Consider the following 24,210-nt stretch of genomic DNA (forward strand, 5'->3'; position numbering starts at 1 on the left):
TGCGTGCCAAACAGCAGGAGCAGCATGTGATAACAGGACTAAGCGATCCCACAACCAACGGATCAGATCTAAGCTCTGCAGTCCTGCCACATCCAGTCCTGAATGGTGGTAGACAATTAAACAACTAATAGGAGGAGGAGGCTCCGCAATATCCCCATCCTCAATGATGGGGGGGGAGCCCTGAACATCTGTGCAAAAGATAAGGCTGAAGCATTTGCAACTATTTTCAGCCAGAAGCGCCGAGTGGATGCTCCACCTCGGCCTCCTCTTGAGGTTCCCAGCATCTGATGCCAGTCTTCAGCCAGTCCGATTCATTCTGCATGATATCAAGAACTGGATACTGCAAAGGCTATGGGTCCAGCCAACAGTCAGCAATAGTACTGAAGACCTGTACTCCAGAATTAGCCAAGCTGTTCCAGTACAGCTACAACACTGGCATCTACCCGGCAATGTGGAAAATTGCCCAAGAATGTCCTTGCACAAAAAGCAGGACAAATCCAAGCCGGCCAATTACCACCCTATCAGTCTACTCTCGATCAGCAATATGATGGAAGGGGTTGTCCACAGTGCTATCAAGAGAGCAAGTTCCAGGATTTTGACCTGAAGAAACGGCGATATAGTTGCAAGTCAGGATGGTGTGTGGCTTGGAGGGGAACTTGCAGGTGGTGGTGTTCCCATGCGTCTGCTGCCCTTGTCCTTCTAGGTGGTAGAGGTCGCGGGTTTGGAAGGTGCTGTCGAAGGAGCCTTGGTGAGTTGCTGCAGTGCATCTTGTAGATGGTACACACTGCTGCCACTGTGCATCGGTGGTGGAGGGAGTGAATGTTTGTGGATGGGGTGCCAATCAAGTGGGCTGCTTTGACCTGGATGGTGTCGAGCTTCTTGAGTGTTGTTGGAGCTGCACCCATCCAGGCAAGTGGAGAGTATTCCATCACACTCCTGACTCGTGCCTTATAGATGGTGGACAGGCTTTGGGGAGTCAGGAGGCGAGTTACTCACCGCAGAATTCCCAGCCTTTGAGCTGATCTTTTAAGTTATAGAGCTGGTCGACTACTGGTCAGCAGAGAGCCTCGGATGTCAGTGGCGGACACGGTGATGTGCTGGGGCCTGGGGTGGGCTCAGAAGATTTGCTTTTGGAGATGGTCCTTGATTGGCGAAATAGGAGCAGGGGTTGCTCCCCCCAGTGTGATGGACCGACATTCCTCCCTTAACTAACGGCAACAAAAGCAGGTTAATGGGTCATGCATCTCGTTTGCGGGATCTTGCTGTGTGCAAAACTCCCTACCACATTTGCCTACAGGTGGCAGATGGAATTCAATCCAGAGAAGTGTGAGGTATCGCATTTGGGGAGGGCAAATAAAGTGAGGGAATACACAATAAACGGGAGGATATTGAGAGGGGTAGAAGAAGTGTGAGACCTTGGAGTGAATGTCCACAGGTCCCTGAAGGTGGCAGGACAGGTGGATAGAGTGGTGAAGAAGGCATATGGAATGCTTTCCTTTATTGGTAGAGGTATAGAATACAAAAGCAGGGATGTGATGCTGGAACTGTATAAAACGCTGATTAGCCCACAGCTGGAGTATTGTGTACAGTTCTGGTCACCACATTACAGAAAGGACATCCAGAGAGGTCAGTTACCAGGGGCCATGAGGAAAAACATTTTCACCCAGAGGGTGGGGAGTGTCTGGAATTAACTACCAGGAACGATGGTGGAGGCAGAAACCCTCAATTCTTTTATAAGGTACCTGAAATGCTGTAACCTGTGGGGCTATGGACCAGGTGCTGGAAGGTGGGATAAGTTTGGGCGGGTAGTTTTTTCGGCCGCTGCAGACACGATGGGCTGAATGGCCTCTTTCTGTGCTGTACTTTTTCTGTGGTTCTATGATTTAAAAAAAAAAGGCCTCAGAAGATTTAATGGAAGTTATCAATTATTTTATTACATCTCAGTGCATAGATAATATTAGGAGGAGTTTTAGAAACAGTCATACAACTCAAACCATCCCCTGGACACACTCAGCCACCCACGGAGCTATTTTACATCGAAACATTCATCAAATATAAAAATCAGTCTTCAGTAGTACAAAGTCTTGGAAAAGCAGAAGGACCTCACGTGTAAGGGACAATTTTCGAGTGCTGCCTTAACCACTACATATCTCACAAACGCCAAACCACCCCCCCCCCCTCCTCCCCCCCACCTCAATTTCAAGTGCACTCATTTTGGGCACCACAGGCCCCGGGGCCTTAAACTCTGGAATTCTCTCCCTCAACCTCACCGCCTCTCCCTCAACGCCTCTCCCTCAACCTTTAAGACGCTCCTTAAAACCGCCCCTTTTGACCAAGCGTTCGGTCACCTGTCCCTCATATCTCCTTAGGTGGCTCGGGGTCAAATTTTGTCTGATAATGCTCCCCTGAAGTGGGGACCTTGAGGGGTATTTTACTACATTAAGGGTGCTATATAAATGCAGTTTGTTGATGGCACCTGATCGAAGGAGCCGGACACAGATCAGATCAGTAACGGTGACCTCCCCCGCCAACCCCAGCGATAGGTCTAAAGAGAATGGGGGGGGGAAGGGAGCGAGGCAGATAGGTTTCGATATGATTCTGCCTGTACCTGACCCTGCAGTTCCATCTGGGAGAACAGTGGTTCTCAAACATTTTTGGATGAAAAACTTCTTTTCAAATGAATTAGCAATCAAGGGCCCCCATCGAAATGATAATAAATATACATAATGATGTCAAGAGTATCCTTATAATGCTTTTAAGACAAATATTTACTTCTATGCCACACTTTCCATGCAGCTAACCCACCCTGCGCTGCATGCAGCAGATGCGCACTCCACTCCCATCTTCGCACTTCCACATTATCCCGCGGACCCCTAGAAGGTCTCTACAGACCCCAGTTTTGAGAACCACTGCGGCAGGAGACCCCCCCCCACCCCCCGAGTCAAAGATTCAGATCCCTTCAGGTGTCGAGAGCTGGCGGAAAAGGGGCACAAGGAATGGCTGCAGAGGCCAACCCTGGGGCCGAGGTAACCTGCTCACCGTCTGGCACGGGGGTTAGGATGAGGGGAGGGAATGGCACCAGGGAGTGTGTAGAGGTCCCTCACCCAGAGAATGAGGGTTGGCAGGCTCTTCCACTGTGGACTGCATCACACCCGTCCCAATACACTCCTCACTTGATGCTCCCCCCAAACCACACACTTTCCAGCACTGTGTCACTGGATAGGGATCCGGTGGGGGGGGGCAAGAACCCTGGATGACTTATTCCCTCCCTAACACAGGGCGGTGGGACGGTGAAATGAGGTTAATTCCAGTCGCTGCCGACTGAACCAGATAAGCTAACACAGGTAACAAACCTGGGACCCCAGTATCACTCAGCAATTCACTGGATGCAGCAGATCCACCAATATTTTCTCCGCACTTGTGCACACATTTTGATTGTGAAATCTAAAGACGCTCCCAAGAAGCTTACTTTGATTATTTTAAAAATTGACAATTTTTTTAAAAAGATAAAGATAGTCGTGCAGGGAGTCTCTCTCTCTCTCCCTCCCACCCCACCCCTCCTCGGTGAAACACAGGAATGGTTTGGTGGACATCTTACACTTCTCCTAGACACGTGTAGGCTGGTACAAAAATAACACTGAGATGTAGAGAGTTCAGGGAGAACCTTTCACCGACACTGGTTCACTGGGCAGATAGAGGAGGCAGGACCAGGTTCTTGGCAGAAGCAGGAACTCGGCATCCTAATGGTGGGTCAGCGGGGGCAGTTGGCTCTCTCTCTCTCTCTCTGCGATTCCAAACGTCTTCAGAACAGCTGGATCATGCATTCCCGGGACTGGCCGATCCCAATCCACTTAACTGCAAGGGAGAAGTGACGGCACAGCGTGAGTAGATGCGCAAACCTTCCGATTTCCCCAGACGTGGGCAGAATAAGCGCCGGCCTGATTTAAATTCGAGTGCGTCGCCAATCTCCCACTCCATCGACTTCACCTCCGTGTGGATTACCCCCTCCCCCACCGCACCCCCCCACCCCCATACGGGCAGGGGGGTAACGTCTCAGTGATCAACTGCAGCACTGTCGCCCCATACTCACTCCGCACCCCGACGTGCTCCTCGATGAACTGCACGTATTTCCTGGCGTTCTCCGGCAGCTCGTCCGGAGTCCGGACGCCCTCAGTGCTCCTGTTCCACCCCGGCAGAGTCACGTACGTCACCTGGACTTTATGTAGCACCTCCTGATTGGCTGGAGAAAATAAAGCCGGGGGTCAGTGAGGGCATGTCACACCTTGGGGGATTGGGGGACGGACACAGACACATATACAAACAACAGCACAAAGCTTTCTGCCTCTTCCCAAATCTCTTCCCACTGCAGGGGGAAGAAACTGAGTTTCTGTTTTTTTTTAAAAATGGAACAAGATTTACAAAACGCTGAGAAAAAAATCCTGGATGTAATAATAAAAAAAAAATGGAAGGCGCCTTAATCACCATCCCCAGCACCAACCTGGAAAGTAAGGGATAGTTTTTCCCTCCAGTTTGTATCCAACGCCAACCTTTATCTCTTCCAATGTGTCCAGAATGTCCAGTTTAGTCAAAGCCAGCCTGTGGTGAATAAAAATCACATCAGAATGCTCCTTAACGGCCTCAATCTCCCCTTATCCCGCCCTCAGCAACTTATAACATCTTTAACATAATAAAACTTCACAGGATTGTTATCAGACAGAATTTGACCCCGAGCCACATCAGGAGATATTAGGGACAGGCGACCAAAAGCTCGGTCAAAGAGGTCGGTTTTAAGGAGCGTCTTAAAGGAGGAGAGAGAGAGGCGGAGAGGTTTAGGGAGGGAATTCCACAGCTTAGGGCCCCCAGGCAGCTGAAGGCACGGCCGCCAATGGTGGAGCGATGGGAATCGGGGGATGGACAAGAGGCTGGAATTGCAGGAGCACAGAGATCTCGGAGGGTTGTAGGGGCTGGAGGAGGTGACAGAGATAGGGAGGATACAGTGTAAGGAGAAGACAGGGGAGGGAGGGAAGTAGAGAGACAGACAGTCTGTCAGTGGGCAATGGGGAGCTGGAATGTGTTCCCTCACGGGTCGAACTGGGGGCAGGGGATGGGGTGGGGACAGGATAGAAGTGAGCACAGGGTGCTGCTCAGTTAGTGAGCCAGGTTAGCAACGCTCCCCGCCCGAGTACTCACGCTGTGAAGCCGTTAATCATGTGAGCGTATTTCACCAACACCAGGTCCAGCCAGCCACATCGCCTCCTGCGGCCTGTGGTCACGCCAAGCTCCCGGCCCCGCTTCTGCAACAGCTCCCCCAGCTCCTGGAAACAAGACGCAGCACAGTGAAGGTGGGGGACGGTGGTGTTGGGGGGGGGGGGGGGGGGAGGGGCAATCCACTGACGCGATACGGAAAATGAGTAGGAAGACGCGCAGCGTTTTGATAAAGCTGGCAGCAGACACGAGCTTTCCCTGCTCTCCAGGGCAATCGTACTCACGTTGCTCTGTTCCGTGGGGAAGGCACCGACTCCGACCCTGGTAGTGTAGGCTTTCACCACACCGTACACCTTGCCAATGTTGCGAGGGGGGATCCCCAGTCCCGTGCACACGCCCCCCACTGTGCAGTTTGAGGAGGTCACAAAAGGGTAGGTACCTGGAATAGAACATGGACAGACTGAGAGAACCTCACGCGGCTCCTGCCCTTCAGCCGAAACGGGTTACCCCGTGCTCTAGGATCAGCCCAGTTCCGTCAGCCCTCGAGATGAGGCGCGAGGTAAACGCAACTCAAACCCTCCCCTCTACACACGCAGATCCCTCCTGAAAGCTTCAGAAAGTAAGTCCGAGCCGGGCTGCTATTTCAGTCCGCGTTCAGCCGTTATCGTACCTCCCGCTAACAGAGCCAGCAAACACATGATGGGCCGAAGGGCCTCGCCGGGTATTAATCTGTTAATTGTGCATCAATGGTTTGATTATATGTCGGTGGAGGGTGTTAATTGGGGTCTTACTTGAGCACTTATAAGCAGACACTTAGAGATTGGTGGAGGGTTTTGAGTGAGGAGCAACATGTTTGTAATCCTTTTACTCTGCACAATAAATGTGAAACTGAGTAAAGATAGGCTCCAGCATTACCCTTCCAGAACCAGCTTTCTGGAGATTAACACTCACTGCCAATTGATTCTACGAAAAGTGAGGTGAAAGGATTTTTTTTTTTTGCTGCTCCAGCGCCTCACCCAAGTAGCCTCGATTGTGGGAGCCAGCAGACTGTTTGACAGTGAGGGGCATCACAGCCCAGTCCAATCGTGTCCCTGGCTGGTTTCCCCCTGCCCCCCACCCCCCACCCCACCCCAATTCCTCATTGAGACAACTAACTCAGGCAGTGGAGGCACTCAGGTTAAAACCTCCCTGTACATGGATGACGTCGCCGTCTTCTGCTCGGATCCGCTGTCCGTGCGCAGACTGATGAGCATCTGCGACCAGTTCGAACTGGCCTCGGGAGCCAAAGTTAACCACGGCAAGAGCGAGGCCATGTTCTTTGGGAACTGGGCTGACCGATCCTTTGTCCCCTTCACCGTCAGGTCAGATTACCTGAAGGTGCTGGGGATATGGTTCGGAAGGGCCGGGGCATGCACCAAAACATGGGAGGAGCGAGTAGCCAAGGTACGACAAAAGTTGGGCATGTGGGGGCAGCGATCTCTCTCCATTGTGGGTAAGAACCTGGTCATCAGGTGCGAGGCGCTCACGTTGTTGCTCTACGTGGCGCAGGTCTGGCCCATACCCCACTCCTGCGCCGTGGCAGTCACCCGAGCCATTTTCCGCTTCGTCTGGGGATCTAAAATGGACCGGGTCTGGAGGGACACGATGTTCAAATCTCTGGACAAGGGCGGGAAAAATGTACCCAACGTGGCCCTCATCCTGATGACCACCTTCGTGTGCGGCTGCATCAAGCTGTGTGTAGATCCCCAGTACGCAAACTCCAAGTGTCACTACGTGCTGAGGTTCTATCTGTCCCCGGTGTTGCGAAGGATGGGCCTGGTCACATTGCCGCGGAACGCACCATGCACTTGGGCGGCGCCGTACCACCTATCCTTCGTGGAGCAGTTTCTGCGGAAAAACACCTTTGACCACCGGTCCATCAGGCAGTGGTCTGCACGGAATGTCCTCAAGGCCATACGGGAAAAGGAAACGGTGGATCCTGTCGGATGGTTCCCCGAGCAGACCGTCAAAGTCATTTGGCGGAATGCCTCATCACCAGAACTTTCAAACAAGCACCAAGATGTAGCTTGGCTGGTGGTGAGAAGGGCCCTCCCCATCAGATCCTTCATGCACACCCGAAGTCTCGCCCCCTCCGCACAGTGCCCCCGCGTTAGCTGTGGTGGGGAAGAGACGGTCGCCCACCTCCTCCTGGAATGTGCCTTTGCAAAGCAGGTGTGGAAAGAGATGCAGTGGTTTTTGTCGAGGTTCATCCCAAGCAGCTCTGTAACACAGGAGTCTGTTCTCTACGGGCTGTTCCCAGGGACGCACACCGAGACAAACATCAACTGCTGCTGGAGGACTATCAACTCGGTGAAAGACGCCCTTTGGTCTGCCCGAAACTTGCTGGTCTTCCAGCGCAAAGAGTTGTCCACCGCCGAATGTTGCAGACTGGCACATTCCAAGGTCCAGGACTACGTGCTGAGGGACGCACTAAAGCTTGGGGCAGCCGCAGCAAAGGCTCAATGGGGAAAGACCACAGTGTAAGGTCCCCCCACCAAGCTGGACTGAGGGGCTGGATCCATGGGAAACCCCTCGAACTGTATCGTTAATATTCTCAATTGCTGTAAATGTAAAACTGTAATTGACATGACAATTGTGAAACGGAAGGGTTGGGAAGAAACTCATGACAGTATTGAAGGAAACTGATCTCCCTTGCAATGTTTGTATTTTTTGGTGCTGTTTGGAAACTGTTTGGCAATGTAATTTTTACAGATTTTTATGAATAAAGTATATTTTGGAAATAAAAAAAAAAACTAACTCAGCACCAGCTCACAGCTGAACCCGGGATAATTCTGGCTTGGTATCACAGTACACCCCGTACAGACCGGATGTAATGAACAGGCCAGCTGAACATATTAACAGTGGAGCCAACAGCAGAGGCAGTAAGTCTCCCTTTGTCGCCGGCCAGGGTAACGCAGTGGATTGCTGGTGATTGTGCCGAGGAAGCCCGCGCCGTGACGTTCTGAATCTTCCTATCTCAGGACACAAGCTCCGTACTCCATTAAAGAAAAAGCTGCATTTCTGTAGCACCTTTACTGAGCTCAGGACATCGGAACATGCATCACAGCCAACGACGTCTTTTTCTGAAGTGCAGTCACTGTTGTTATGTAGGAAACGCGGCAGCCAATTTACGCACAGCAAGATCCCACACAACAGCAATGTGATAATGACCCAGATCATCCGTTTTTACTGATGTTGGTTGAGGGATAAATATTGGCCCCAGGACACCGGGGAGAACTCCCCCCCCCTCCCCCCCCCGCTCTTCTTCCAATAGTGGCCGTGGGATCTTTTACATCCACTTGAGAGGGCAAGTGGGGCCTCGATTTAATGTCTTATCCGCAGATAGTCTCCGACAGTGCAGCACTCCCTCAACGTCGACAACGGGAGTGTTGGACTTGGGGTAAGGGCTCGAGGAGTGGGACATAAACCCACGACGGAAGGGCAGTTGGTGGCGGGTTGCGCGGGGACCCTCGGAATGGGAACGGGTGAAGTACACTTTTACTCATGTGAGTCCAACATGGTCAAGCAACGCTGGCAGTGGGAGCTCTGTTAAGGGGGGCTGTCGGTTTTCGACACAGCCAGTTCTTACCAAAATCGATGTCCAGAAGCGTGGCGTTGGCGCCCTCCACGAGAATCTTTCTGGGCGGTCCGTGCAGGGCCTTGTACATGAAGTAGACACCATCTTTCACCAGAGGCCGGACACGCTCAGAGTATCCCTGAAGAGGATGCAGAGGTGTGTAAACAAACAGTGGCCTGAACCTGCTCTAAACAGCACTGGCTGATATTTGATACTCTTACCCGAGCTGTCTCGATTATCCTCAAATGGCCTGGCTCCTATTTGAAGATTACTCCCACAGCCTCCCCCCCACCGTCGCACCCACCACCCCCCCACCTTCATTCTCGATTGCCCCACCAAAGGAAACATTCCCTCCCTTTCTCCTGTATCGAATCCTTTTCTGCTCCCAATTTAACCACGGAATCACCTGCAGAGAAGTCGCAAGGCAGAAGTGCTCCAGGGAGGGAAGTCCAGAGGGTAGGACCCAGGCGGCTGCAGGTTCTGTAACCAGGTGAAGAGATGGGTGGGGAGAAAAGAAGGAGCACACAGAAGCTTAAAAAAAAAAAAGAGGCCTACGGTGGGTACAGGAACTGTCAGAGAGCAAGCGTCCATTTCTCGGTAGGCAGACTACAATCTACGTTACCCTTACCTTCAATTTTTCCAACTCGCCTTCGATGTCTATGTTCAGCATTGGGTACATAGCTTTGTACTGATTGGCAAGCACTCTAAAGCTGGAGGGAGAGAGACAGAAAGGAATTAATCACACCGTAACAACTTGCTTTTATATTGCGCCTTTAACAAAGTAAAATATTGTAAGGTGTTTCACGAGAGAGTGTTACCGAGAGGAATTTGACACCCGGCCACATAAGTAGATAACACACCTCTTACCGATGTCTCTCAGCAATTTACATACAGTGAGTTACTTCTGAAGTGGGGTGACTTATGTTGGAGAAGGGGGTGGCCATGTCGCACACAGCAGGACCCCATCAACAGCGATGCGATGAATGACCGGTCAAAGGGTGTTGTTCTTGGTTGAGGAAGGCACATTGGCCTCGGTGCGGCTGAGAGAAACTCTGCCGTTCTTTTAAATAGCTTTAACTTCCAGCCCAGCAGGGAGATGGGGTGGGGGGGCGGTGTTGGTGGGGGCCTCAGTTTAACAGCACCCCCTCTCTTGGTAATTCAGCGTCCCCTCAGCACTGGGTTGGAGCGACAGCCTAGATAACAACTTGGTTTAATCCGTTTCTGGACCAGATAGATTAACAGAAGAGACTGCAAACAAGATCACACAGGGTTTTTTTTTAAATTGCTGTAAACACCCTTTTGAATCTGCAAACTCTCCAGTTTCTTGCCTCTCACAGGAGATGACATTGGCTGTAGGAGGGGCGGAGGGGGGGGAAGGAATCATCCAGCAACAATCCTCTGACCATTACGATTGCGGGGCGCGGTCAATGGACCCTTTCCTGTCCCGTCTTTCCCGCAGCAAGACGGGGGGAGCGAGCGCGGCCTCTTTACGGTCCCCTCCTTCCCCCTTACCGCTTTGAGAACTCCTCGAAGTCCGACAGGAGGTCGCAGATCCGGAGGCCGGTGCGGGAGGCCTTCGAGGCGTACACAGGCCCGATTCCTTTCTTCGTGGTTCCCAGGCTGGCGGGGAAAGGAACAACAACAAAAAGAGAAAGAAGAGGAGTTTAGAACAGGCCGAAGCCAGCTGCCCTACTCTAAACTCCAGCCCCCTAAACAGCACGACAGGTTAAACGCTTCCCGGCTACAAGGGCTGCAGACGTCTGCGCACTCACTTTTTGCCAGCCTGTTCCTGCCGCTGCTGCTCCTGCAAACCATCCACTGCCTGGTGGAAATCAAACACTGAAAACAAGAGGAGAACGGTCAAAGACATTTATCACGCAGAATTACCAACACTGAAACAGGCCATTCGGCCCATCTGCTCCGTGCTGGTGTTTCTGCTCCACACGAGCCTCCCCCCACCTCCTCTTCATCTCCCCCCATCACCATCTCCTTCTATTCCTTTCTCCCTCATGTGTTTGTCCAGCTTCCCCTTAAATGCATCGATACTATTCACCTCGACCACTCCCCGTGGTAGCGAGTTCCACATTCTCCCCACTCTCTGGGGAAAGGAGTTTCTCCTGAATTCCCCATTGGATTTATTAGTGACTCTTATATTGATGGCCCCCTAGATCTGTCTCGCCCACAAGTGGAAACACCTTTTCTACGTCTACCCTATCAAAACCCTTTCGTAATCTTTACAGCCTCTAACAAGGCACTCATTAAACTCTATCAAACGCTTTTATAGTTTTAAAAATTTCTGTCGGAAGTTAGAGGGCGTAATCTTAAAATTATTGCCAGGCCGTTCAGCACTTCTTCACACAAAGGGGAGTGGAAATCTGGCACTCTCTTCCCCTGAAGAAATTAGGGCTCAATTGAAAATTTCAAATTGAGATCTACAGATTTTCGCGAAGGCTTACGGAACCTGGACGGGCCAATGGAGTTAAGGTAGTGATCTGTCACGATCTCGCTGAATGGTGGAACAGGCTCGAGGGGCTGAATGGCCCCCTCCTGTTGTGATATTCCTGATAGCCTTCCCTTCCACAGCGGACGTATTCCCAGAATTTTCAAGTCTCCGGCATAAAGAACAAAGAACAGTTTAGCACAGGAACAGGCCATTCGGCCCTCCAAGCCTGCGCCGATCTTGATGCCTGCCTAAACTAAAACCTTCTGCACTTCCGGGGTCCGTATCCCTCTATTCCCTTCCTATTCATGTATTTGTCAAGATGCCTCTTAAACGTCTCTATCATACCTGCTTCCACCACCTCCCCCGGCAGCAAGTTCCAGGCACTCACCACCCTCTGTGTAAAGAACTTGCCTCGCACATCCCCTCTAAACTTTGCCCCTCTCACCTTAAACCTATGTCCCCTAGTAACTGACTCTTCCACCCTGGGAAAAAGCTTCTGACTATCCACTCTGTCCATGCCGTTCATAACTTTGTAAACCTCTATCATGTCGCCCCTCCACCTCTGTCATTCCAGTGAAAACAATCCGAGTTTATCCAACCTCTCCTCATTGCTAATGCCCTCCAGACCAGGCAACATCCTGGTAAACCTCTTCTGTACCCTCTCCAAAGCCGCCACATCCTTCTGGTAGTGTGGCGACCAGAATTGCACGCAATATTCTAAGTGTGGCCTAACTAAAGTTCTGTACAGCTGCAACATGACTTGCCAATTTTTATACACTATACCCCGACCGATGAAGGCAAACATGCCGTATGCCTTCTTGACTACCTTATCCACCTGCATTGCAACTTTCAGTGATCTGCGGACCTGTACGCCCAGATCTCTCTGCCTGTCAATACTCCTAAGGGTTCTGCCATTTACTGCATACTTCCCACCTGTATTAGACCTTCTAAAATGCATTACCTCACATTTGTCCGGATTAAACTCCATCTGCCATTTCCCTGCCCAAGTCTCCAACCGATCTATATCCTGCTGTATCCTCTGACAATCCTCATCACTATCCACAACTCCACCAACCTAACTACAGTTTACCATCACAGGCATTATCCTGGTGAATTTATGCTGTACTTTATGCCCTTCATAACTTCCTTTGTTCAAATTGAACACCCTGGCTTCAGATTGAACTACCTCACTTTCAAACATAATGTAAAATTCTATCATATTATGGTCACTCATCCCTAAACGTTCTTTTACAACAAGATTAATTAGCCCTTTCTCATTACATAATACTAGATCAAAAATAGCCTGTTCTCTAGTCGGATCCTCAACATACTACTCTAGAAAACCATCCCTAACGCACTCCAGAAACTCGTCCTCCACAGCATTAGTGCTCATTAGATTTACCCAGTCTATATGCAGATTGAAATCACCCATGATTAGTGCATTACCCATGCTACATGCTTCTCTAATCTCCTGATTAATACGGTGCCCCACAGTACTACTACTGCTTGGTGGCCTATAACAATTCCTACCAATGTTTGCTGCCCCTTGCTGTTTCTCAGCTCCACCCAAACAAATTCCACATTTTGTTTTTCCGATCTGAGATCCTCCCTTACTAATGTACTGATCCCATCCCTTATTATCAGCGCAACACCACCTCCTTTTCCTTTTTGCCTGTCCTTCCTAAATGTCAAATATCCTTGCATATTCAGTTCCCAGTCTTGGTCACCCTGTAGCCAGGTTTCCGAAATTGGCAATTAGATCATACCCATTTACCTCTATTTGGGCCTTTAAATCATCTACCTTGTTGTGAATGCTGCATGCATTCTAGTAGAGTAAATGGGGAGGCCGTGGCGTAGTGGTATTGTCACTGGACTAGTAACCCAGAGTATTGCTCTGGGGACATGGCATCAAATCCCACCACAGCAGAAGGTGGAATTTGAATTCAATTAATAAATCTGGAATTAAAAAGCTAGTCTAATGATGGCCCTGAAACCATTGTCGATTGTTGTAAAAACCCATCTGATTCACTAATGTCCTTTAGGGAAGGAAATCTGCTGTCCTTACCTGGTCTGGCCTACATGTGACTCCAGACCCACAGCAATGTGGTTGACTCTTACATGCCCTCTGAAATGGCCTAGCAAGCCACTCAGTTGTATCTAACCGATTGCACTGTGGGTGTACCTACCCCACATGGACTGCAGCGGTTCAAGAAAGCAGCTCACCACCACCTTCTCAAGGGCAATTAGGGATGGGCAATGAATGCTGGCCTGGCAGTGGTTTTCGTCATCCGAAGCAGCTCTGTAACACAGGAGTCTGTGCTCTGCGGGCTGTTCCCAGGGACACACACCGAGACAAACATCAACTGCTGCTGGAGGACTATCAATTCGGTGAAAGACGCCCTTTGGTCTGCCCGAAACTTGCTGGTCTTCCAGCGCAAAGAGTTGTCCACGACCGAATGTTGCAGACTGGCACATTCCAAGGTCCAGGACTACGTGCTGAGGGGACGCACTAAAGCTCGGGGCAGCCGCAGCAAAGGCTCAATGGGGAAAGACCACAGTATAAGGTCCCCCCACCAAGCTGAACTGAGGGGCTGGATCCATGGGAAACCCCTCGAACTGTATCGGGAAAATTTTGTGTGTTGTAAAATGTAAAAATGTATCTGGCATGACAATGAAATGGAAGGGTTGTGAGGCAACTCATGATTGTATTGAAGGAAACTGATCACCCTTGCACGGTTTGTATTTTTTGACTTGGTGCTGTTTGAAACTGTTTGGTAATGTATTTTTTACAGATTTCTATGAATAAAGTATATTTTGGAAATATTTAAAAAATAAATAAATGGCCAGCATCCCATGAATGAATAAAAAAAACCTGCCTTCTTGACATTATTCTGCATTCTAAGCCTAGTTGATACTTGCTTTTGTTTCGCCTGCCTTCTATTTTGAGCTACCCCTCAGGTTCCCATCCCCCTGACAAGCTAGTTTAAACCCTCCCCAAAAGGACTAGCAAATCTCCCTGCAAGGATATTAGTTCCAGTCCTGTAAAGGTGTAGCCCGTCCATCTTGCACAGGTCCCACCTGCCCCAGAACTGCTCCCAATGTCTCAGAAATCTGATGCTCTCCCTCCTGCACCAATTTTCCAGACACATGTTCAATTAATCCTCCTATTACGCTCACTAGCACGTGGAACGAGGAGTAATCCTGAGATTACTGCTTCGGAGGTCCTACTTTTTAATTTCCTTCCTATCTGCCTCAACTCTGCTTTCAGGACCTCATCCCTCTTCCTACTTATGTCATTGGTGCCAATGTGGACCACGACCTCTGGCTGTTCACCCTCCCCCAAAGGATGTCCTGCAGCCGCTCAGTGACATCCTTAACCCTGGCACCATGGAGGCACACACCATCCTGGAGTCACATTTACTGCCACAGAAACGCCTGTCTGATCCCCTATCACTATGCCTCTTTAACCTCCCCTCCTGTGCAGCTGAGCCACCAGTGGTGCCACGGACTTTGATCTGACTGCACTCCCCCGAGGACCGATTGCTCTCACCAGTATCCAAAATGGAAAACCGATTAGCAAGCAAGATGGACTCAGGGGACTCCTGCAGTGCCTACCTGGTTCTCCTAGACTGCCTGGCAGTCACCCATTCCCTCTCTGCCTGCGTGCTCCAAACCTGCCGTGTGACCACCTCCCTAAACATGCTATCCACGTAATCCTCTGCCTTGTGGATGCACAACGGTGATTCCTGCTGCCGCTCGAGTTGCGAAACCCGGAGCTCAAGCTTCTGCAGCTGGTGACACTTCCTGCAGGAAGTAGGCGACATGTGAAAGAATATATACACACGGATACAGAGAGAGGTGAGAGACAGAGGGACAACCTCTGGGACACGCTGGCACATAGAGACAGGGGGTCGGGGGGGGGGAATAAACTGGTGGAAATGCAATGAAATTCAAGAGAATATTTTTATCTATGAAAGCTCTGCACTCAACTCAATTTGGGGGACCTGAAGGGAGCAAATCCCACATAATGGGTTTCCTGCCCAGGTCTCAAACACAATTATACTAACTCACCTATATGGGCTCTGTCTGAGATCACTGTCCTCGACTCCCATCCTTCCAAACCTGGGAAGGGGGAAAAAAAGCAGAGAAGCCAGCGAGTTACAAACCACAGCTCAGCACTTGGAAACAACACTTTGCGTGCTGATTTCACCACCCACCCCCACCATGTTCTGACTGCATTTGTGGGAATATCAGTGGGTGTAATGAAGAGAGAGAAATGAGACAGCGTGGCACAAGAGGAGAGACAGCGGCACACGAGCAAACCGGGGGGGGGGGGGGGGGGGGGGGGGGTAGAAGAGAGAGAGACAGAGACAGAGAGAGATATGCCAGTGTGATCCAGGGCAAACACGTCTGCAGTAAGTGTTTGCAGCTCGAGGAGCTTCGGCTCAGAGTCATTGAACTGGAGTCTGAGCTGGAGACACGGCGACACATCAGGGAGGGGGAAAGTTACCTGGACATTTTGTACCAGGAGGCGGCCACACTCCTTAGGATAGGCCAATGGTCAGGGACAGGAGTGTGGCTGCACCTGAGGCAGGTTAAGGGGACCCAGAGGGCAGGATCGCAGGAGCTTCATCTTTGCGATTGTCCAGATAGGTCTGAGGTTCTTTCAGCTTGTTTGGATGAGAGTGGGGGCTGCAGGGTGGATGAGCTACCTGACCATGGCACCATTGTAGAGGGAATCATTCAAGTGGAAGGAGAAGAAAGGAATGTAGTGGTAGTAGGAGACAGTATAGTTAGGGGGATTGACACTGTTCTCTGTAGCAAAGAGCGAGAGTCCAGACGGCTATGTTGCCTGCCCGGTGTCAGGGTTCAGGACATCTGCTCAATGCTGGACAGGAACTTACAGTGGGAGGGGGAGGATCCAATCATCGTAGTCCGTGAAGGTACCAACATAGGCAGGACAAGGAAAGAAGCACCAAATTAAGCAGAACCTCAAATGTAATAATCTCTGGATTACTACCTGAGCCACGTGCAAATTGGCTTAGGGCAAATAAGATTAGAGAAATTAATGCGTGGCTCAAAGACTGGTGTCGGAGAAGTGGGTTCCAGTTCGTGGGGCACTGGCACCAGTACTGGGGAAAGTGGTGGCTATGCCGTTGGGACGGTCTACACCTGAACCATGCTGGTGTTCTAGCGTGCTGCATATCTAGGGACGTTGAGAGGATTTTAAACTGAATAGTGGGGGCAAGGGGTCAAATTTGAGAAGATATGGTCAATCAAGGCAAGAGAGAAAGGTATTAATCTGGGAAATGATAAACAGATTGTGACAGGAAGGGACAGAGCGTACAAATCTAAGAGTAAATCAACAGATAAAGCTGGAGGTTCGGTATCTGAATGCACGTAGCATTAAAAGAAAACAGATGAACTGAGAGCGCAAATAGAAATAAATAAGTACGATCTGATAGCCATTACAGAAACATGGCTGCAGCTCGTCATAGATTGGGACCTGAATATTGAAGGGTACATGGCATTTAAGGACAGGAAGCTAGGAAAAGGTGGAGGAGGGTGGGTGGGGGGGGGGGGGGGGCGGTGAGGGGGGTAGCTCTGTTAATTAATTATGGTATTAGCACAATAGAGAGGGATGACCTAAGTTGAGGAGACCAGGATGTAGAAGCAGTTTGGGTAGAGATGAGAAATTATAAAGGCAAGAAGTCACTTGTGGGTGTGGTGTACAGGCCACCTAACATTAACCACACTGTAGGACGGGGTATAAAGGAAGAAATAATGGCAGCTTGTCAGAAAGTTACAGCGATAATTATGGGGGATTTTAATCTACATATAGACTGGAAAAATCAGATGGGCAGAGGTAGCCTAGATGAGGAGTACATAGAATGTTTTCGGGATAATTTCTTGGAACAGTACGTTCTGGAGCCAACCAGAGAGCAGGCTTTACTAGACCTGGTATTGTGCAACGGGATAGGATTAATTAATGACCTCATAGTTAAGACGCCCCTAGGTAGCAGCAATCATAATATTATTGAATTTTACATTCAGTTTGAGAGAGAGAAGAGTGGGTCAAAGACTAGTATTTTAAACTTAAATAAAGGCAATTATGAGGGCATGAAAGCAGAGCTAGCTAAAATTATCTGGCAAATTAGGTTAAGGGATAGGCCAATAGAGAAGCAGTGGCAGACATTTAAGGGGATATTTCAGAATACACAGAATTGATACATTTCAACGAGAAAGAAAAATTCCAAGGGTGGGACCCGCCATCCGTGGTTAACTAAAATAGTTAAAGATAGTATCAAACTTAACGAAAAAGCCTATAATTGTGCAAAAATGGGAGGCAGGTCCAGAAGATTGGACAGAATATAAAAAACAGCAAAGAATGACTAAAAGATTGATAAGGAAGATAAGAGTACGAGAGAAAGCTAGCTAGAAATATAAAGGCAGGCAGTAAGACTTTCTATAGATATTTTTTAAAAAGCGTGAACAAAGTGAGTGTTGGTCCAACAGATATTTTGTATCGGTCTTCACTATTGAGGATACAAGTAACATCCCAGTATTAGCTGTAAGTCAGGAAATGGAAGGGAGGGAGGAACTCAAGAAAATTACAATCACCGGGGAAGTGGTACTGAACAAATTGTTGGAGCTGCGGGCTGACAAGTCCCCGGGTCCTGATGGACTTCATCCTAGGGCGTTAAAAGAAGTGGCTAGTGAGATAATTGATGCATGAGTTTTAATTTTCCAAAATTCCCTAGATTCAGGGAAGGTTCCGTTAGATTGGAAAATAGCGAATGTAACTCCTTCATTCAAAAAGGGAGGAAGACAGAAAGCAGGAAACTACAGCCAGTTAGCTTAACATCTATCTTAGACAAAATGTTAGAAGCTATTATTAAAGATGTTATAGAAGGGCACTTAGAAAAAATCAAGGTAATCAGGCAGAGTCAACATGGTTTTCTGAAAGGGAAATCATGTTTAACCAATTTATTGGAGTTCTTTGATGGAGTTACATGTGCTGTGGATAAAGGGGAACCAGTGGATGTATTGTACTTAGATTTCTATAAGGCATTTGATAAGGTGCCATGTCAAAGGTTATTGCAGAAAATAAAAGCTCATGGTGTAGGGGGTAACATATTGACATGGATAGAAGATTGGCTAGCTAACAGGAAACAGAGAGTAGGCATAAATGGGCCATTTTCTGGTTGGCGAGATGTAACAAGTGGTGTGCCACAGGGATCTGTGCTGGGGTCTCAACTTTTTACAATTTATATAAATGACTTCGATGAAAGGACCGAAGGTATGGTTGCTAAATTTGCTGATGACACAAACATAAGTCGGAAAGTAACTTGTGAAGAGGACATAAGGGGGCTACAAAGGGATATAGATAGGTTAAGTGAGTGGGCAAAGACCTCATAAATGGAGTATAATGTGGGAAAGTGGGAAATTGTCCACTTTGGCAGGAAGAATAAAAAAGCACATTATTTAAATGGTGAGAGATTGCAGAGCTCTGAGATGCAGAGAGATCTGGGTGTCTTAGTGCATGAATCGCAAAAGGTTAGTATGCAGGTACAGCAAGTAATTAGGAAAGCTAATAGAATGTAATAGTTTATCGCGGGGGGAATTGAATACAAAAGTAGGGAGGTTATGCTTCAGCTATACAGGGCATTGGTGAGACCACATCTGGAATACTGTGGACAGTACTGGTCTTCTTATTTAAGAAAGGATGTAAATGCGTTGGAGGCAGTACACAGGTTTACTAGACTAATACTTGGAATGGGTGGGCTGTCTTATGAGGAAAGGTTGGACAGGCTAGGCTCGTATTGGCTACAATTTAGAAGAGTAAGAGGCGACTTAATTGAAAGATATAAGATCCTGAGGGGTCTTGACAGGGTGGATGTGGAACGGATGTTTCCCCTTATGGGAGAATCTAGAACTAGGGGTCACTGTTTAAAAATAAGGGGTCGCCCATTTAAGACAAGAGATGAGGAGTGATGTTTTAGATTAGATTAGATTAGAGATACAGCACTGAAACAGGCCCTTCGACCCACCGAGTCTGTGCCGAACATCAACCACCCATTTATACTAATCCTACACTAATCCCATATTCCTACCAAACATCCCCACCTGTCCCTATATTTCCCTACCACCTACCTATACTAGTGACAATTTATAATGGCCAATTTACCTATCAACCTGCAAGTCTTTTGGCTTGTGGGAGGAAACCGGAGCACCCGGAGGAAACCCACGCAGACACAGGGAGAACTTGCAAACTCCACACAGGCAGTACCCGGAATCGAACCCGGGTCCCTGGAGCTGTGAGGCTGCGGTGCTAACCACTGCGCCACTGTGAGGACGTGAGTGTTTGGAACTCTCTTTCTCAAAGACAGTGGAAACAGAGTCTTTGAATATTTTTAAGGCAGAGGTAGGTAGATTCTTGATAAGCAAGGGTGTGAAAGGTTATCGGAGGTAGGTGGGAATGTGGAGTAATCGGTTCAGCAATTAACTTATTGAATGGCGGAGCAGGCTCGAGGGGCCGAGTGGCCTACTCCTGCTCCTAATTCGTATGTTCGTCTGCAGAGATACAGATGTGTGTACATACCACACAATGCAAGGTGCAGAGACAAACACTCATGCTCACATTCCATTCTGCTGGGCACAAAGGTCAGAGGAAGCAAGTTATCTGCGGATGGGTTAACACAGGATCTTGTGGGTAGCTGGCCATCTCCACTCTCTGCCCATTGCTGCTGACACAATGACAGCAGCTGGTGTACAGCCTGGAGTAACACAGATCTACTTTCTGTTTGAAGGGCCGGCAGGGGTTGCAAAGGGAGGTAGTGTCTCCCCATGTGTGGGGCCCAATTACTAGACACACTGCCCGGTGAGGGGACAGAGTCACACAGGAATTATCCCAGATTTTGTTCCCCGGCCTGTGCCAGTGCTCCAAATGGCCTCAGAGTCCCTGAACCAAGGGAGGAGACAAACCAAACAGCCAGGGCTCCTCCTCCTGATCAATAACCAGTGGCTCCGGTTGGATGAAAGTGGCTAAAGGGCTGCCAAACAGAGGTAGAGAAACTCAGCCAGTAAAGTCCACTCTTGAAGGGAGCAGAGGGGACCAATGAGCACGTACATATGAACTTGCATTTATCTAGCTCCTTTTAACATAGTAAAATGTCCCAAGGTGCTTCACAGGAGCGTTAACAAATTATATTTGACCCCAAGCCACATAAGGAGATATTAGGGCAGATGACCAAAAGCTCGGTCAGAGGGAGGTTTTAAAGAGCATTTTAAAAGGAGAGAGGTGGAGAGGTTTAGGGAGGGAGTTCCGGAGCTTAGGGCCCAGGCAGCTGAAGGCACGGCCGCCAATGGTGGAGCGATGGGAATCGGGGGATGCGCAAGACGCCAGAACTGGAGGAGCGCAGAGATCTCAGAGGGTTGTCGGGGCTGCAGGAGGTTACAGAGAAAGGGAGAGGGTGAGATCACGGAGGGATTTGAAAACAAGGAGGAGAATCTTTAAAAATACACACACACTCCACACACACACCCACAGAGCGGTGAAACCTCAGTCTCTGGTACTCCGACCATGCAGGTTTAATGTAGACAGGCTCTTACCTTTGCCCTTACGGAGGTTTTTCTCAGCTTCCTCAAACAGCCCGGGAAAGTGGATAACCACCCCATTGCCTAGAGATACAAGACAATCAGTCAACAGAGGACCCAGAAAAACTGCAAAGCAAATTCAACCTTCACAGAGTGCTTGATTTTCCAATCAACTTCCTCGCCTGCAGGCACTGACGCACACTGAAGTGCTGTTCAATGACTGCCTGTGCCATGAGCCCAAACAGCTAAAGGTCAGTCGGCTATTCGACTCCAAGTGACATCACATTCCAGTCCCATCTCGTCCGCCCTGGACGGCCACGCGACCACACTCGCTATCATGAGTCACCAGATTGTAGAACTTAATTCTAATCAGCCCTTCTGAGCCCTCTATCCAGAAATTAATGCTACCTTACCTCACCCTAAAACTAATCTGCAGAAACATTACTTCAAGTGAGGCAGTGGTTCATCTATGGAACCCTGGGGAGGCAGTGGAAGCTAGTGGTACTCCAGTGACCCGGGTTCAATTCTGGGTACTGCCTGTGCAGAGTTTGCACAGTTCTCCCTGTGACCTCGTGGGTTTTCACCGGGTGCTCTGGTTTCCTCCCACAGCCAAAGACTTGCAGGTTGATAGGTAGATTGGCTATTATAAATTGCCCCTAGTGTAGGTAGGTGGTAGGGGAATTGAGGGAAGGTGGGGATGTGGTAGGAATATGGGATTAATGTAGGATTAGTATAAATGGGTGGTTGATGGTCGGCACAGACTCGGTGGGCCGAAGGGCCTGTTTCAGTGCTGTATCTCTTAATAAAATAATAAATAAAATGCAAACCCAACTTGAATAAATTTCTTTCAGAGAATAACAGTTTGGGATACAGAAATACAAGTAATTGGAGACGTGGCAAGTGTTGCAGGCCTGGGAGAAAATTTGCCATTTTGGATCTACGAAATGTCTTCACTCAAAGGGGAGTGGGAATCTGGAACTCTCTCCCCAAAAAGCTGTTGAGGCTGGGGGGGGGGGGGGGGGGGGAAATGGGTGATAGGGGTCAATTCATCATTTCAAAATGGCGATTGCTCAGATTTTGTTCGGCAAGGGGATTAAGGAATATGGGTACATGGACTTAAACTGTGAGTCAGCCATGATATAACTGAATGGCGGGACAGCCCCCAAAGGCTGAATGGCCTCGTCCTGTTCCAATGGCTCCCAAAGCTCTCCAGCACTACAGGGGGGGCAGGGGGGTGGCATTCCATCACCTCATGTCTAACTCTGTTGTAAACTAATTGACAGGAATGGTTAAGAAGAGCACACTCACCAATGAAAGATGTGGCATTCTTGTTAATGACTCCACTAGGCAAGAGGTGAAAGTCGTACTCGACCGAATCCACCACAACAGTGTGCCCGGCATTATTCCCGCCCTGAGAGAGGGTGGAAGGGAAACAGAAGAATCATTAAATAGACAGAAAGAGGCCACCACGTTTCTGAGAACAGTGGTCACTCGCTCCTCAATCCGTCAGGATTCCTACACATCACGGAAAGGAAAAGGGACGTTTAAGTGTAACATATGTGATACAGGATGGATACAGATACAATAGATGCGCATTATTCGCTGGCTTTCGCGCATGTATATCCGCACCGTCTCAGCCACCACTGCCGTCAGTATGATGCCTAGCCAAGGGAAGTCGTCGAAGGTTTGATGCTGGACTCTTATTTTGACCGCTACCAACTCTGGCTTCTTGTTGCAGGCTGCGCTTCACACTGGGGTACGGCCCCAGGAAAGGGAATTCCCGCTTCCGGAGATTTGCGGAAGGCAGCCGCGCTGACTTAAGGCTGCTGCCCTCGGGCTTCCAAACGTGCCAGCCGCCCTCTGGTGCCGCAGCCGCTCCACCCTGCAGAAACCCAAGGCAGCGAGCTGGGGGGGGGGGGAGGAGGCAATTTGGCCGCTGGGGGCGTCACAACCCAATTCCGCCCCCCCCAAACAACCCCATCTCGCCCAAGGGGCGCTGAGGCCAATTGCAGTCAGGGCTCCGTCTGGGCACAGAGTGGTACCACGCTGCCCGCCCCACCACCAAAACAAAAAGAAGTGGGCCTCAGGACCATTCAAGGGCGGATCAAGGCACTGCCCCGCCCCCTTCCCCCAAACAAAGGCGGGATTCCCGAGCAGGCTCTGCATAGATTATCCAAATGAGGCCTGACGTCACAATGCCCGCACTCGGAGGCGCCGCATAGATTATGCTAATGCGGCTCGCCGTGCCTTCCTATTGGGGCGCTCCGGATATATTATGTTAATGAGCCTATAATATTAATGAGCACGGCAGCTGAGGCCGCTGCTTCTCCTCACCTGGCAGCGGCAGACCAGGTCGGCGTCCTGCGCCAGCAGGTCCACCACCTTCCCCTTGCCCTCGTCCCCCCATTGCGCGCCAAGCACCACCGTCACCACGTTGCCGAACGGCCGGGGCCCTGCGCCCGGGCCCGGGCCACCACCTCCGGCGGCGGCGGCAGCAGCCACCTCGGCTACCCCGTCCCGCTCGGCCCTCCTCAGCCGCTTGGGGCTCGGAGGTGCCGGCGGGATGCGGCTGTCCACCCTGTCATGATCACCCGCGCCTGAGGCCGCTCCATTCGGCACCAGAGCCATCTCCCTCTACGCATGCGGGCTCCCCACCCCCCCACCTCTCACCGGAAACGGAAACCGAAACCAGCCCCTCGTTGCCGGGCAACCGGGAAAATTGTTTTAAAAGTTCACTCGCAATTTTCATTTTTTTTTTTAACAGCCCGTGAGTCCTCCGACCTTTACTAGTCTCTCGGAAGTGGAGGCGAAATAATTTTTAATGGGATTCTGTTATTTGCCGTCCCAACCCGGGCTGTCAATCAAATGACGTCATCGGGCTTCCCGTCCCCGCCCTCCTCCCGCCTCAGGGAGCGTCGCCCAATTACCCGCTCTCCTACCGAACGTTAAATAGGGTCTTTTTGCCCCCACCTATCGAGGGCCCGCAACATTGCATGGTCCCACCTTTCACTCGATGCTGGAATAGGAGTTCCTGCCGTGGCGGCTACCACCCTTTCTTCATCTGGAAGCGGGCCTTTTAGACGTTCATTTAGAGACGCTCCCTGCAGTGGGAGCACACAAGCAATGAACCGAGGGCGTTGCATCCATCCAGATATCTGTTTGACCCACAGACAACCTTGCAATGTCATTAGAGGGAACGGAAAACACGAGTCTACTGGAAAAGCATTAATGAGAGTATTAAGATAAGGTTCTGTTGCAACTGGTTAGAATGCAACCAGAACCAATGAATGAGACAGGAGCAGGCCATTCAGCCTGTCGTGTCTGTGCTAGCTCTTTGAAAGAGCTAATC

The 24,210-nt window shown here is 49.8% G+C and overlaps 1 protein-coding gene across 2 annotated transcripts; it reads right to left on the bottom strand.

Annotated features, from left to right (window-relative positions):
* Window positions 1-1,907: 1,907 nt before the first annotated feature.
* LOC137355953 (adenylosuccinate synthetase isozyme 2-like) lies at window positions 1,908-23,513 on the bottom strand. Of its 2 annotated transcripts, XM_068021651.1 has the most exons (13): window positions 23,196-23,513; window positions 22,170-22,272; window positions 20,877-20,945; window positions 15,336-15,386; window positions 10,594-10,660; window positions 10,334-10,441; window positions 9,450-9,531; window positions 8,834-8,960; window positions 5,490-5,644; window positions 5,191-5,315; window positions 4,499-4,596; window positions 4,091-4,240; window positions 1,908-3,855 (listed from the first exon to the last, which is right to left on the bottom strand). In XM_068021651.1, the coding sequence occupies exons 1-13, from the start codon at window positions 23,487-23,489 to the stop codon at window positions 3,803-3,805; spliced, it is 1,482 nt and encodes a 493-aa protein (XP_067877752.1). In that variant the 5' UTR covers window positions 23,490-23,513; the 3' UTR covers window positions 1,908-3,802. The 2 variants fall into 2 exon arrangements, with proteins under 2 accessions (XP_067877752.1, XP_067877753.1); XM_068021652.1 differs by lacking the exon at window positions 15,336-15,386.
* Window positions 23,514-24,210: the final 697 nt, after the last annotated feature.

Source organism: Heterodontus francisci, chromosome 44, assembly GCF_036365525.1.
Source record: "Heterodontus francisci isolate sHetFra1 chromosome 44, sHetFra1.hap1, whole genome shotgun sequence".
NCBI classification, from domain to species: Eukaryota; Metazoa; Chordata; class Chondrichthyes; order Heterodontiformes; family Heterodontidae; genus Heterodontus; species Heterodontus francisci.

What these genes read in the sequence shown, in the direction of transcription:
- LOC137355953 (XM_068021651.1), bottom strand. Translation starts at nt 23,489, where the DNA reads ATGGCTCTGGTGCCGAATGGAGCGGCCTCAGGCGCGGGTGATCATGAC. An exon ending in GAATGCCACATCTTTCATTG is followed by an intron (nt 20,946 to 22,169) that starts GTGAGTGTGCTC and finishes TTGTATCTCTAG; the next exon opens with GCAATGGGGTGGTTATCCAC. An exon ending in CTCAGACAGAGCCCATATAG is followed by an intron (nt 10,661 to 15,335) that starts GTGAGTTAGTAT and finishes TCTTGTTTTCAG; the next exon opens with TGTTTGATTTCCACCAGGCA.